General features: G+C 46.2%; 1 protein-coding gene across 1 annotated transcript in view; it reads left to right on the top strand.

The window, feature by feature from the left end:
- The window catches only part of LOC115206534 (calsyntenin-2), a 426,005-nt gene that overhangs the window by 384,488 nt on the left and 25,372 nt on the right, over positions 1 to 16,145 (top strand). The window contains exons 9-10 of the mRNA XM_029773639.1: positions 7,606 to 7,768; positions 13,644 to 13,810. Of these exons, the coding sequence (XP_029629499.1) occupies positions 7,606 to 7,768; positions 13,644 to 13,810 (330 nt within the window). The remainder of the gene's footprint in view (positions 1 to 7,605; positions 7,769 to 13,643; positions 13,811 to 16,145) is intronic.

Genomic DNA, 16,145 nt, shown 5'->3' with positions numbered 1-16,145 from the left:
TACCAACACTGAGAAACATACTAACAATGAGGAACATACCAACACTGAGAAACATACCAACAATGAGAAATATACCAACTGAGAAACATACCAACAATGAGAAATATACCAACTGAGAAATATACCAACACTGAGAAACATACTAACACTGAGAAACATACCAACACTGAGAAACATACTAACAATGAGAAACATACCAACACTGAGAAACATACCAACAATGAGAAATATACCAACAATGAGAAACATACCAACACTGAGAAACATACCAACAATGAGAAACAAACCAACACTGAGAAACATACCAACAATGAGAAATATACCAACTGAGAAACATACCAACAATGAGAAATATACCAACTGAGAAACATACCAACAATGAGAAATATACCAACACTGAGAAACATACCAACAATGAGAAATATACCAACTGAGAAACATACCAACAATGAGAAATATACCAACTGAGAAATATACCAACACTGAGAAATATACCAACAATGAGAAATATACCAACACTGAGAAATATACCAACAATGAGAAATATACCAACACTGAGAAATATACCAACACTGAGAAACATACCAACAATGAGAAATATACCAACACTGAGAAATATACCAACACTGAGAAATATACCAACAAAGAGAAATATACCAACACTGAGAAATATACCAACACTGAGAAACATACCAACAATGAGAAATATACCAACACTGAGAAACATACCAACAATGAGAAATATACCAACTGAGAAACATACCAACAATGAGAAACATACCAACAATGAGAAATATACCAACAACGAGAAATATACCAACAATGAGAAACATACCAACTGAGAAACATACCAACAATGAGAAATATACCAACTGAGAAATATACCAACACTGAGAAACATACTAACACTGAGAAACATACCAACACTGAGAAACATACTAACAATGAGGAACATACCAACACTGAGAAACATACCAACAATGAGAAATATACCAACAATGAGAAACATACCAACACTGAGAAACATACCAACAATGAGAAACATACCAACACTGAGAAACATACCAACAATGAGAAATATACCAACTGAGAAACATACCAACAATGAGAAATATACCAACTGAGAAACATACCAACAATTAGAAATATACCAACACTGAGAAACATACCAACAATGAGAAATATACCAACTGAGAAACATACCAACAATGAGAAATATACCAACTGAGAAATATACCAACAATGAGAAATATACCAACACTGAGAAATATACCAACAATGAGAAATATACCAACACTGAGAAATATACCAACAATGAGAAATATACCAACACTGAGAAATATACCAACACTGAGAAACATACCAACAATGAGAAATATACCAACACTGAGAAATATACCAACACTGAGAAATATACCAACAAAGAGAAACATACCAACAACGAGAAATATACCAACACTGAGAAATATACCAACAATGAGAAATATACTAACTGAGAAACATACCAACACTGAGGAATATACCAAAAATGAGAAATATACCAACTGAGAAACATACCAACACTGAGATATATACCAACAATGAGAAATATACCAACTGAGAAACATACTAACACTGAGAAATATACCAACAATGAGAAATATACCAACAATGAGAAACATACCAACACTGAGAAACATACCAACAATGAGAAATATACCAACACTGACAGAGATAGTCTAGTCCTGCTTGTTGTACCGTTGCATCAGCTAGCTGCTGTATGATTCTGGTACGCTATGGAAAAACAGAGTGGTTTAAACCTGGTTTATTCCTCCTTACCCTCTGGAGGTCTGTCCAGCAGCAGGCAGCCTCAGCGCCCGCCCAACCCCAGCAGAGTCAGGGTCCGCTGGGCACCGCCACATCCCCTTTGAAGCCTGGAAGAAGTCATCTACCAGTGACACCACTCTCCCATGAGCCCCATGCTTTGAAATATTCAACTGTGGGAAGCACACAACAATAGGGGTGCTGCCAAACTATGTGTATGTTCTTATGAAAGTTTCTTGTCTAAATTCCAGACACTATCTTATCCTTTGCAGCATATTACCACCACTAGTCCCAGCACCACTGGATATTTCACACAGACTTGTTCATCTAAGGCTTGACTACCATCGCAGTATCTCTGAATACACTGGTTGGCTACAACATGGCCAGCAGCTGTGAAATAGTCCAATTAGTACAATTTGGGCCAAATCTTGATTTGCTTTATACTATAGCTATGTCATGAACAGTTGTGCTCTGGATAGCCACAATAAGGTGGGGTTTTATATAACAGAAGCACAATGGAACAAGACATGTATCTCTCACTGTAGACATCAGTGGGACGTCATGTAGATTACTGAAATTATTGTAAGAGAGTAAAATTGGCCCCATGTGGGCAGTTTACACTGGCTGCTGCATGTCCAGACAGTATGCAGTAGACAGTAGGGGTATATCCTATGCTAACTCATCCAGGCTAATGCTATAGGTTATCACTGGATAAGCCTGACAGCAGATCAAAGAGCAGTAGAGCAGGGCTGTGTCTGTCTGCCAGAGAGCAATTACACTGAATTACAACCAGGGCAACGAGTAGCCCCAGGGAGAGAGAGAGGAAAAGAGGAGAGTAAAAAGAAACATGCAGAGTGAGAGAGGGAGGAGAAAGCAAGAGAGAGAGAGAGATGATGCAGGGATAGGAAGAGAGAGAAAGGGAGTGAAGAGAGAGAGGGGGCAGGAGAGGACACCTGAGAAGTGTGCATGGAGGGACTGCTGAGAAGGCTGGCTGTAGACTGTCGGCCTGTAGGCCTGGGTACTTTTTAGTGAAAGCGTGGCTTGCCACTCAGTCCCATAGCGTACTGTATGGAGCTGCAGGATCCTCACCCTCCTTTACCATCCCAGCCAGAGACAGACAGGTTCAAGTCTCCAAGGCCTCCAACAACTGTCTGGAGAGCAGTGATATCCCATACAGAGTGGCAGGACTACCCCAGAGAGAGTGGCAGGACTACCCCCTAGAGAGTGGCAGGACTACCACCTAGAGAGTGGCAGAACTACCCCCCAGAGAGTGGCAAGACTAACCTCTACAGTGTGGCAGGACTAACCCCTACAGAGTGGCAGGACTACCCCAGAGAGTGGCAGGACTACCCCAGAGAGTGGCAGGACTACCCCCCAGAGAGTGGCAGGACTACCCCAGAGAGTGGCAGGACTACCCCAGAGAGAGTGGCAGAGCTACCCCAGAGAGTGGCAGGACAACCCAGAGAGTGGCAGGACTACCCCAGAGAGTGGCAGGACTACCCCCCAGAGAGTGGCAGGACTACCCCAGAGAGTGGCAGGACTACCCCAGAGAGAGTGGCAGAGCTACCCCTAGAGAGTGGCAGAGCAACCCCCTAGAGAGTGGCAGGACTACCCCATAGAGAGTGGCAGAGCTACCCCCTAGAGAGTGGCAGGACTACCCCCTAGAGAGTGGCAGGACTACCCCCTAGAGAGTGTCAGGGCTACCCCCTAGAGAGTGGCAGGGCTACCCCCTAGAGAGTGGCAGAGCTACCCCCTAGAGAGTGGCAGAGCTACCCCCTAGAGAGTGGCAGGACTACCCCATAGAGAGTGGCAGAGCTACCCCCTAGAGAGTGGCAGGACTACCCCCTAGAGAGTGGCAGGGCTACCCCCTAGAGAGTGGCAGGGCTACCCCAGAGAGAGTGGCAGAGCTACCCCTAGAGAGTGGCAGGGCTACCCCCTAGAGAGTGGCAGAGCTACCCCCTAGAGAGTGGCAGGACTACCCCAGAGAGAGTGGCAGGGCTACCCCCTAGAGAGTGGCAGGACTACCCCAGAGAGAGTGGCAGAGCTACCCCTAGAGAGTGGCAGGACTACCCCCTAGAGAGTGGCAGGGCTACCCCCTAGAGATTGGCAGGACTACCCCCTAGAGAGTGGCAGTGCTACCCTCTAGAGAGTGGCAGGACTACCCCCTAGAGAGTGGCAGAGCTACCCCTAGATAGTGGCAGGACTACCCCAGAGAGAGTGGCAGAGCTACCCCTTGATAGTGGCAGGACTACCCTCTAGAGAGTGGCAGGGCTACCCCTTAGAGAGTGGCAGGACTACCCCTTAGATAGTGGCAGGACTACCCCCTAGAGAGTGGCAGGGCTACCCCAGAGAGAGTGGCAGAGCTACGCCCTAGAGAGTGGCAGAGCTACCCCCTAGAGAGAGTGGCAGAGCTACCCCCTAGAGAGTGGCAGGACTACCCCAGAGAGAGTGGCAGGACTACCCCCTAGAGAGTGGCAGTGCTACCACCTAGAGAGTGGCAGGACTACCCCCTAGAGAGTGGCAGAGCTACCCCCTAGAGAGTGGCAGGGCTACCCCAGAGAGAGTGGTAGAGCTATCCCCTAGAGAGTGGCAGAGCTACCCCCTAGAGAGTGGCAGGACTACCCCAGAGAGAGTGGTAGAGCTACCCCTAGAGAGTGGCAGAGCTACCCCCTAGAGAGTGGCAGGACTACCCCAGAGAGAGTGGCAGTGCTACCCTCTAGAGAGTGGCAGGACTACCCCCTAGAGAGTGGCAGTGCTACCCTCTAGAGAGTGGCAGGACTACCCCCTAGAGAGTGGCAGAGCTACCTGCTAGAGAGTGGCAGGGCTACCCCCAGAGAGTGGCAGAGCTACCCTCTAGAGAGTGGCAGGACTACCCCCTAGAGAGTGGCAGGGCTACCCCCTAGAGAGTGGCAGTGCTACCCCCTAGAGAGTGGCAGGGCTACCCCCTAGAGATTGGCAGGGCTAACCCCTAGAGAGTGGCAGAGCTACCCCTAGAGAGTGGCAGGACTACCCCCTAGAGAGTGGCAGTGCTACCCTCTAGAGAGTGGCAGGACTACCCCCTAGAGAGTGGCAGGGCTACCCCCAGAGAGAGTGGCAGAGCTACCCCTAGAGAGTGGCAGGGCTACCCCGTAGAGAGTGGCAGAGCTACCCCCTAGAGAGTGGCAGAGCTACCCCCTAGAGAGTGGCAGGACTACCCCCTAGAGAGTGGCAGGCCTACCCCAGAGAGAGTGGCAGGACTCCCCCAGAGAGAGTGGCAGAGCTACCCCCTAGAGAGAGTGGCAGAGCTACCCCCTAGAGAGAGTGGCAGAGCTACCCCCTAGAGAGTGGCAGAGCTACCCCAGAGAGAGTGGCAGGACTACCCCCTAGAGAGTGGCAGTGCTACCCCCTAGAGAGTGGCAGGACTACCCCCTAGAGAGTGGCAGAGCTACCCCCTAGAGAGTGGCAGGGCTACCCCAGAGAGAGTGGTAGAGCTACCCCCTAGAGAGTGGCAGAGCTACCCCTAGAGAGTGGCAGGACTACCCCCTAGAGAGTGGCAGGGCTACCCCTTAGAGAGTGGCAGGACTACCCCTTAGATAGTGGCAGGACTACCCCCTAGAGAGTGGCAGGGCTACCCCAGAGAGAGTGGCAGAGCTACGCCCTAGAGAGTGGCAGATCTACCCCCTAGAGAGTGGCATGACTACCCCCTAGAGAGTGGCAGAGCTACCCCTAGAGAGTGGCAGGACTACCCCCTAGAGAGTGGCAGAGCTACCCCCTAGAGAGTGGCAGGACTACCCCAGAGAGAGTGGCAGGACTACCCCAGAGAGTGGCAGTGCTACCCCCTAAAGAGTGGCAGGACTACCCCAGAGAGAGTGGTAGAGCTACCCCTAGAGAGTGGCAGAGCTACCCCCTAGAGAGTGGCAGGACTACCCCCTAGAGAGTGGCAGTGCTACCCTCTAGAGAGTGGCAGGACTACCCCCTAGAGAGTGGCAGAGCTACCTGCTAGAGAGTGGCAGGGCTACCCCTTAGATAGTGGCAGGACTACCCCGTAGAGAGTGGCAGGACTACCCCCAGAGAGTGGCAGGGCTACCCCCTAGAGAGTGGCAGAGCTACCCTCTAGAGAGTGGCAGGACTACCCCCTAGAGAGTGGCAGAGCTACCGCCTAGAGAGTGGCAGGGCTACCCCCTAGAGAGTGGCAGAGCTACCCCCTAGAGACAGTGGGGCTAACGTCTATTTTCTACTATTCATCTCTACTATGTGGCTTTATGCATGTTGGCGCGTGTGTGTGTTGACATCTGTACTTGCCAGCCATTGAATGTGTGACATTTGGTGCAGTGCTCGTCGTGTCCTAACTGAGGTGACGGCTCACCCATCTGCTGTCCTAGCAGGGGCACCATTAGAAGTGCGTTCAGCCCCACCCAGGGCTCTCAGCCCCCGTCAGACAGACACTCTGCAAGGGGGCTATTAAACCTCCATCAGCTCTCCCTAAACCACAACCAATGGACAGACCCAGCAGAAGCCTTTATACTGTAACTGCCTCACAACGGTAATTATGTTCTCCTTATAAACAAAGAGCTGATGGATCGTCTTGTACTTATGTTTATCTAACTTCTTATATCTCCCCTTTTCTCTCTCTCTCTCCCTCTCTCTCTCTCCCTATCAATTCAATTCAAAGGGCTTTATTGGCATGGGAAACATATGTTTACATTGCCAAAGCAAGTGAAATAGAAAATGAAAAATAGTGAAATGAACAATATAAAATGAACAGTAAACATTAAACTCACAAAAGTTCCAAAGGAATGGAGACATTAGAAATGTCATATTATGTCTGTATACAGTGTTGTAACGGTGTGCACATCCAGCAACCAATAAAGAACAAACACCACTGTAAATACAACATAAATATAGGTTGTAATTACAATGGTGTTTGTTCTTCACTGGTTGCCCTTTTCTTGTGACAACAGGTCACAAATCTTGCTGCAGTGATGGAACACCGTGGTATTTCACCCAGTAGATATGGGACTTTATCAAAATGTGATTTGTTTTCTAATTCTTTGTGGATCTGTGTAATCTAAGGTAAATGTGTGTCTCTAATATGGTCATACATTTGGCAGGAGGTTAGGAAGTGCATCTCAGTTTCTCCCTCTCTCTCTCTTTATCTCCCTATCTTTCTCTCCCTCTCTCTCTTTCTTTCTTTCACTATTTCTCTCTTTCATTCTTCTTCTCACCCTCTCTCTCTCACTTTCTCTCACTCGCTCTCTGTTTCTATTTCGATCTCCCTCTCTTGCTCTGTCTCTCTCTCTCCCTCTCCCTCTCCCTCTCTCTCTCTCTCTCTCTCTCTCTCTCTCTCTCTCTCTCTCTCTCTCTCTCTCTCTCTCTCTCTCTCTCTCAATTCAATTCAATTCAAGGGGCTTTATTATTGGCATGGGAAACATATGTTAACATTGCCAAAAAGCAAGTGAGGTAGATAATATACAAAAGTGAAAATACAGTAAAAATTAACAGTAAACATTACACTCACAGAAGTTCCAAAATAATAAAGACATTTCAAATGTCATATTATGTATATATATATATGTACAGCTCACAGTGGTGTAACGATGTACAAATGGTTAAAGTACAAAAGGGAAAATAAATAAGGTATAAGTTATATTTACAAGTATTTTTACAAGTATATTTATAAGTTATATTTACAATGGTGTTTGTTCTTCACTGGTTGACCTTTTCTTGTGGCAACAGGTCACAAATCTTGCTGCTGTGGTGGAACACTGTTATTTCACCTCTCTCTCTCTCTCCCTCTTCTCTTTCTCTCTCTCTCCGATGCAGATCTGTGATAAGGAGTGGCACTATTACGTCATTAACGTGGAATTTCCTGTGGTGACACTCTACGTGGACGGAGTGACCTACGACCCTTACCTGGTGACAGACGATTGGCCGATCCACCCCTCTCAGATTGACGTACAGCTCACTGTGGGCGCCTGCTGGCAAGGTGATGATGATGGTGATGATGACAATTACAATGACAATGATGATGATGAAAATGCAACTAGCTCTGTCTCATGTCAGAATTAGATGTTTCTCAAACGTCAAATTTCAAAGTGTTTAATGTTAAGTTTAGGTATTAACTCAGAATTTTTAAGGTTATGTTTAAGGTTAGGCATTAACTCTGAATGACAAAACAAATATCTCAGCCTCCCGAGTGGCGCAGCGGTCTAAGGCACTACATCGCGGTGTTTGATCCCAGGCTGTGTCACAACCGGACGTAAACGGGAGTCCCATAGGGCAGTGCACAATTGTCCCAGAGTTGTCCGTGTTAGGGGAGGGTTTGGCTGGGGGGGCTTTACTTGGCTCATCGCGCTCTAGTGACTCCTTGTGGCAGGCTGACTTCGGTCGTCAGTTGAACAGTGTTTCCTTCGACACATTGGTGCGGCTGGCTTCCGGGTTAAGTTAAGTGGGTCACGTTTCGGAGGACGCGTGACTCGACCTTCGCCTCTTACGAGCCCGTTGAGGAGTTGCAGCGATGAAACAAGATTGTAATTGGATTACAATTTGATACAATCACGATATTGGGGGGGAGGGAGTAAGATTACAACAACAAACAAAACAATATATACAGTACCAGTCAAAAGATTGGAAACACCTACTCATTCAAGTTTTTTTTTTACTATTTTCTACATTGTAGAATAATAGTGAAGACATCAACACTATGAAATAACACATATGGGCATTCTCTCAACCAGCTTCACCTGGAATGCTTTTCCAACAGTCTTGAAGGAGTTCCCACATATGCTGAGCACTTGTTGGTGCTTTTCCTTCACTCTGCGGTCCAACTCATCCCAAGCCATCTCAATTGTGGTCAGGTGATTGTGGAGGCCAGGTCATTTGATGCAGCACTCCATCACTCTCCTCCTTGGGCAAGTAGACCTTACACGGCCTGTAGGTGTGTTGGGTCATCCTGTTGAAAAACCAATGATAGTCTCACTAAGCGCAAACCAAATGGGATGGCGCATCGCTGCAGAATACTGTGGTAGCCATGCTGGTTAAATGTGCCTTGAATTTTAAACAAATCAGTGACAGTGTCACCAGCAAAGCACTCCCTCACCATCACACCTCCTCCTCCATGCTTCACGGTGGGAACTACACATGCGGAGATCATCCATTCACCTTCTCTGCGTCTCACAAAGACAAAGCCGTTGGAACCAAAAATCTCAAATTTGGACTCATCAGACAAAAGGACAGATTTCCACCGGTCTAATGTCCATTGCTCATGTTTCTTTGCCCAAGTAAGTCTCTTCTTCGTATTGGTGTCCTTTAGTAGTGGTTTCTTTGCAGCAATTCGACCATGAAGGCCTGATTCACGCAGTCTCCTCTGAACAGTTGATGTTGAGATGTGTTTGTTATTTGAACTTTGAAGCATTTATTTGGGCTACAATTTGAGGTGCAGTTAACTCTAATGAACTTGTCCTCTGCAGCAGAGGTAACTCTAGGTCTTCCTTTCCTGTGGCGGTCCTCATGAGAGCCAGTTCATCATAGCACTTGATAGTTTTTGTGACTGCACTTGAAGAAACTTTCAAAGTTCTTGAAATGTTTTGTCTTAAAGTAATGATGGACTGTCATTTCTCTTTGCTTATTTGAGCTGTTCTTGCCATAATATGGATTTGGTCTTTTACCAAATAGGGATATCTTCTGTATACCACCCCTATCCTGTCACAACACAACTGATTGGCTCAAACGCATTAATTCCACAAATTAACTTTTACCAAGGCACACATGTTAATTGAAATGAATTCCAGGTGACTACCTCATGAAGCTGGTTGAGAGAATGCCAAGAGTGTGCAAAGCTGTCATCAAGGCAAAGGGTGGCTACTTTGAAGAATCTAAAATCTAAAATATATTTTGAATTGTTTAACACTTTTTTGGTTATTACATGATTACATATGTGTTATTTCATAGTTTTGATGTCTTCACTATTATTCTACAATGTAAAACCCTTGAATGATAAGGTGTGTCCAAACCTTCGACTGGAACCAGATGCTTACGTATGTCTGCCTTGCCCATCCACAGCACCTTGGCAAAACTGAAACCTACTTAAAGGTAACAGCGCTCACTGTTGCCCCCAGTGGCCGGTTTACACATCATCTCCCAATGTCCTCAGACATGGATGGACATCGAATACTGACGTGTAACATGGGTGACCTGGCTGGAAAATGATGACGATGATAAAAATGATGACGATCCGCAACCAATGTCTTGCCCCTGTTATGTGCCCCTATTGACTGGTTCAATGTGAGAAAATGTTTTGGGCATCTGGCCTGACAGTTGATTACATTTTTTACATTTACATTTTAGTCATTTAGCAGACGCTCTTATCCAGAGCGACTTACAGTAGTGAATGCATACATTTCATACATTTTTTTCCCGTACTGGTCCCCCGTGGGAATCGATCAATTAGGCCGACTGGACAAGTAGTGTCAGATTTTCTCTCTCCAGACCAAAGATAACAATGGCTGTCTTCGAAGTGCTGTGTGCATAATGTGTATTTTTGACAGTGAATGAACCTAACTGCCGGAAGCTTTTAATCCATCTTCAATGCACAATGAAGTTGAAAAGTGGAGATACAATCAAGCTGTCTCCAACAAAGCCTGATGCCCAGTTAAAAATGGATAAAAGGTCACTTCTCCTACAGTAGAGCCTACTATTAGCTAAATGACTGTATGAATGTGTCTAATGATGCGTAGCCCTAAATGATGTGCAGAGATAGATCAGGCCAGGATGGAAGGACAGGAGGAGAGGAGGTGAGGAGAAGAGAGGAGGGTAGGAGAGGAGATGAAGAGAAGAGAGGAGGAAAGGAGAGGTGAGGAGAAGAGAGGACGGTAGGAGAGGAGAGGAGAGGAGGTGAGGAGAAGAGACGAGAGGAGGAGAGGAGGTGAGGAGAAGAGAGGAGGAAAGGAGAGGAGGTGAGGAGGAGGGAAGGAGAGGAGAGGAGGTGAGGAGAAGAGAGGAGAAGAGGAGATGTGAAGAGAGGTGAGGAGAAGAGAGGAGGATAGGAGAGGAGGTGAAGAGAAGAGAGAAGGTGAGGAGAAGAGTGGAGGAGAGGAGAGGTGAGGAGGAGGAGGGGAGGTGAGGAGAAGAGAGGAGGAGAGGAGATGAGAAGAGAGGAGAGGAGAAAAGGAGAGGAGGTGAGGAGAAGAGAGGAGGAGAGGAGGAGAGGAGATGAGGAGATGAGAAGAGAGGAGGTGAGGAGAAGAGAGGAGAAGAGGAGATGTGAAGAGAGGTGAGGAGAAGAGAGGAGGATAGGAGAGGAGGTGAAGAGAAGAGAGAAGGTGAGGAGAAGAGTGGAGGAGAGGAGAGGTGAGGAGGAGGAGGGGAGGTGAGGAGAAGAGAGGAGGAGAGGAGATGAGAAGAGAGGAGAGGAGAAAAGGAGAGGAGGTGAGGAGAAGAGAGGAGGAGAGGAGGAGAGGAGATGAGGAGAGGAGAATAGAGGAGGTGAGGAGAAGAGAGGAGGTGAGGAGAAGAGAGGATAAGAGAGGAGGAAAGGAAAGGAGAGACAACGGGCGGGTCCTTTTTTTCTCCTTTCAGCTGCCATGACTGCAGTTTTTTTCTTCTCTTTCATTGAATGGCCGATGGAGTTGAATGGCCGATGGAGTTGAATGGCAGATGGAGTTGAATGGCAGATGGAGTTGAATGGATGATGGAGTTGAATGACTGATAGAGTTGAATGACAGGTGGAATTGAATGGCAGATGGAATTGAATGGCAGATGGAATTGAATGGCAGATGGAATTGAATGGCAGATGGAATTGAATGGCAGATGGAATTGAATGGCAGATGGAGTTGAATGGCAGATGGAGTTGAATGGCTGATCGAGTTGAATGGCTGATCGAGTTGAATGGCTGATCGAGTTGAATGGCAGATGGAGTTGAATGGCTGATGGAGTTGAATGGCTGATAGAGTTGAATGGCTGATAGAGTTGAATGGCTGATAGAGTTGAATGACTGATAGAGTTAAATGGCTGATATAATTGAATGGCAGATGGAGTTGAATGGCTGATGGAGTTGAATGACAGATGGAATTGAATGGCAGATGGAATTGAATGGCAGATGGAGTTGAATGGCAGATGGAGTTGAATGGCTGATCGAGTTGAATGGCTGATCGAGTTGAATGGCTGATGGAGTTGAATGGCTGATGGAGTTGAATGGCTGATGGAGTTGAATGGCTGATCGAGTTGAATGGCAGATGGAGTTGAATGGCAGATGGAGTTGAATGGCTGATAGAGTTGAATGGCAGATATAGTTGAATGGCAGATGGAGTTGAATGGCAGATATAGTTGAATGGCAGATGGAGTTGAATGGCAGATGGAGTTGAATGGCTGATCGACTTGAATGGCAGATGGAGTTGAATGGCAGATATAGTTGAATGGCTGATGGAGTTGAATGGCAGATGGAGTTGAATGGCAGATGGAGTTGAATGGCAGATGGAGTTGAATGGCAGATATAGTTGAATGGCTGATAGAGTTGAATGGCTGATGGAGTTGAATGGCAGATGGAGTTGAATGGCAGATGGAGTTCAATGGCTGATAGAGTTGAATGGCAGATGGAGTTGAATGGCAGATATAGTTGAATGGCAGATATAGTTGAATGGCTGATGGAGTTGAATGGCAGATGGAGTTGAATGGCAGATGGAATTGAATGGCTGATAGAGTTGAATGGCAGATGGAGTTGAATGGCTGATAGAGTTGAATGGCTGATGGAGTTGTGTAGCCCTGAAGAAGGGATTAGAAGACCTTGAATAGAGGAGTAGGTCAGCGACCATTAGGCCTCCCTGAAGGGAACTAAGCCCTCAGTAACCACCCTGTTATCTTTACACAGTGCTATTAGCTCTGACCATTGCCTTTTCAAAGGCTTTAGCTGCGAGCGACCGCCTTATTGACGAGCTCAATGTTCCACTGACAAGCTCTAGTGAAAGTTGGTTCAAACTTCAAGAGGAGTCTGGCTGCTTTCTGGGGTAATCACAGCTGAAGAATGATTATTCTCCTTGGCTGTGAAGGAATTTGCGACTTGATTTGTTCATTTTACATTATCGTTTTATAAGTGCTCATTAGCATAATGCATAGCTTCTCTGAGCTAGCGGTGACAGGATTGACAGAATGGGGATGTGAAACTGTGTGATGGAATTGGCATTTTAGAGGGAAAGAAATGAACAAGTAATAAGGGAAGGAAAATAGAATGAAGTTTAATGGAAAAAGATCAGAATGTGTCAATACAGTCAATGGACTATTCTTCATGCCAGCGGATTGAGAGCATGCACTCTGTGTGTGTTTATCACGCAGACCATGGAGCGCATGCTGAAGGGAAGGGCCTGCCTACCCAGAGCATGTGAGGCCAGGCAGGGGCCAGGCTGCAGTTTAAACCCTCTCTCTCTCTCTCTCTCTCTCTCTCTCTCTCTCTCTCTCTCTCTCTCTCTCTCTCTCTCTCTCCTAATGATCTCCTGAAGGCAATTAGAATTGTATGTGGTGTGGTGCTGCCAACAGGCTCACAGTGAAACACACTAAACCTCCTGGTCTGAGAAATGACCTGGAATCAGTGGCATGTCACCAGCCCATATGCCTAGTAATGTCACAGACAGTACATTAGTAGTGGCAGAGAGGGGGGTGGACTCAGGACATGTCTGTTTGAAGTGCATACTGGGAGACCTGAAGCGTCCGAAGGCCATTAACAGTGGGATTACTGTGTGCTATTGTCACTCATATTACTGACTTTTTAGTCATTGGCTATTGAGGGTTCTGAAAGGATTTCATTTTGTTCTATATAATAATAGTGGAACTGTATTTAGTTAATATTCTTGAACTGTCACCTCTGTGTGTAGGTGGTGAGGTGACGAAGCCGCGGTTCACACAGTACTTCCGGGGCAGTCTGTCAGGGCTGACCATCAGGCCAGGGAAGATAGAGAGCCAGAAGGTCATCTCCTGTCTACAGGCCTGTAAAGAAGGACTGGACATCAACTCACTGGAGAGCCTGGGCAAGGGCATCAAGGTAAGGCAACAGAAACACACACACACACACACGCACACACACACAAATACACACACACACACACACAAATACACAGACACAGACTCACAAACACATTCAAATGCTGATACAGTGCATTCCGAAAGTATTCAAGCCCCTTCAGACCCCAGACCCCCCTTCCACATTTAGTTACCTTACAGTCTTGTTCTGAAATGAATTGAATTGTTTTTTTCCCTCATCAATTTACACACAATTCCCCATAAAGAAAGATCCAAAAAAGGTTTTTTGAATTTTTTGCACACTTATTACAAATAAAAAACTGAAATGTCAAATTTTATCGAAGGTTCTCCCATTAACACAGATAAACTCTGGAGCTCTGTCAGAGTGACCATCGGGTTCTTGGTTACCTCCCTGATCAAGGCCCTTCTCCACCGATTGCTCAGTTTGGCTGGGCGGCCAGCTCTAGGAAGAGTCTTGGTGGTTCCAAACCTCTTCCATTTAAGAATGATGGAGGCCACTGTGTTCTTGGGGACCTTCAATGCTGCAGAACATTTTTGGTACCTTTCCCCAGATCTGTGCCTCGACACAATCCTGTCTTGGAGCTCTACGGAGAATTCCTTCGACCTCATAGCTTGATATTTGCTCTGACATGCACTGTCAACTGTGGGACCTCATATATCGAGGTGTGTGCCTTTTAAAATCATGTTCTATCAATTGAATGTACCACAGGTGGACATCAATCAAGTTATAGAAACATCTCAAGGATAATAAATGGAAACACGATGCACTGAGCTCAATTTTGAGTCTCATAGCAAAGGGTCTGAATACTTAGTAGATAAGGTATTTCATCTTTTTATTTTTTTATAAATTTGCTAACATTTCTAAAAACCTGTTTTCGCTTTGTCATTCTGGGGTATTGTGTGTAGATTGATAAGGGAAAAAAGTATTTCATCCATTTTAGAATATGGCTGTGCCTGCCTACCCAGGAAAAAGGGATGGGGTCTGAATACTTTCCGAATGCACTGTATACACTGAACAAAAATATAAACTCAACATGCAACAATTTCAAAGATGTTACTGAGTTACAGTTCATAGAAGGAAATCAGTCAATTTAAGTAAATAAATTAGGCCATAATCTATGGATTTCACATGACTGGGCAGGGGTCAGCCATGGGTGGGCCTGGAAGGGAAAAGGCCCAGCCCAGCCAATCAGAATTTGTTTTTCCCACAATAAGGCTTTATTACAGACAGAAGTACTCCTCAGCAGCACCACACCCCTCCTCAGAGGGTCCCACAGGGGAAGAAGCCGGATGTGGAGGTCCTAGGCTGGCGTAGTTACACGTGGTTGCAGTTGTGTAGCCGGTTGAACGTACTGCCAAATTCTCTAAAACGACGTTGGAGGCAGCTTATGGTAGACTAATTCACTTAAAGTATCTGTCAACAGCTCTGGTGGACATTCCTGCAGTCAGCATGCCCATTGTACACTCCCTCAAAACCTGAGACATCTGTGGCATTGTGTTGTGTGACAAAACTGCGCATTTGGATGGATTATCTTGGCAAAGGGATGTAAACAAAAGTGTGATCATTTAAGAGAAATAAGCTTTTTGTTCTTGGATCTTTTATTTCAGCTCATGAATTATGGGACCAACACTTTACATTTTTGTTCGGTATAGATTCAAACATATGTTAAAACACTTCGTTTCCCCTCCCTTCCCTCTCTTTCCTCCCCTACCCCCTTCATATCCCCCTTCCATCTTTTCTTCCTCCCACCTTCAAGCTGAAGCTGATTCATCTCCCAATACAGAGAGAGGGAGGAGATAAAGAGAAGAGTGGGAAGAGAGAGAGGCCTTATGATAGAGATAGAGAGTGTGTGTGTGTGTGAGAGAGAGAGAGAGAGAGGAGAGAGGAGAGAGAGAGAGAGGAGAGAGGGAGAGAGAGAGAGGAGAGGAGAGAGAGAGAGAGAGAGGAGAGAGAGAGAGAAAGAGAGAGGAGAGAGAGAGAGAGAGAGAGAGAGGAGAGAGAGAAAGAGTAGGAGAGAGAGAGAGAGAGAGAGAGAGAGAGAGGTAAAAAGGCAGAGCTAGTTCACTTGATCTTTTTCAAATTATTTCCTTTTCTTTTTGTGGCGACCCTTTTCAACGGGTCTCCTGAGTCCAGTACAGCTTAAGGACAGTGTTTAGGATCAGTTGGGACGCTTGACAATGCAATCACAGGAGAAGGCGAGGATGAGAGGAGAGAGGGGGGGCAGAGGGATAAAATGATATGGAGAGAGCTCCCTGAAGCGTAGTGTCTTTGCTGCTGTGTATGAATGAGGCTGTTGTATTGGCAGCATAAAGCCTCTTCTGTGAAACTGAGACTC

This window comes from Salmo trutta, chromosome 13 (genome assembly GCF_901001165.1).
Source record: "Salmo trutta chromosome 13, fSalTru1.1, whole genome shotgun sequence".
NCBI lineage: Eukaryota > Metazoa > Chordata > Actinopteri > Salmoniformes > Salmonidae > Salmo > Salmo trutta.
This window is presented reverse-complemented; position numbering and strand designations above follow the sequence as displayed.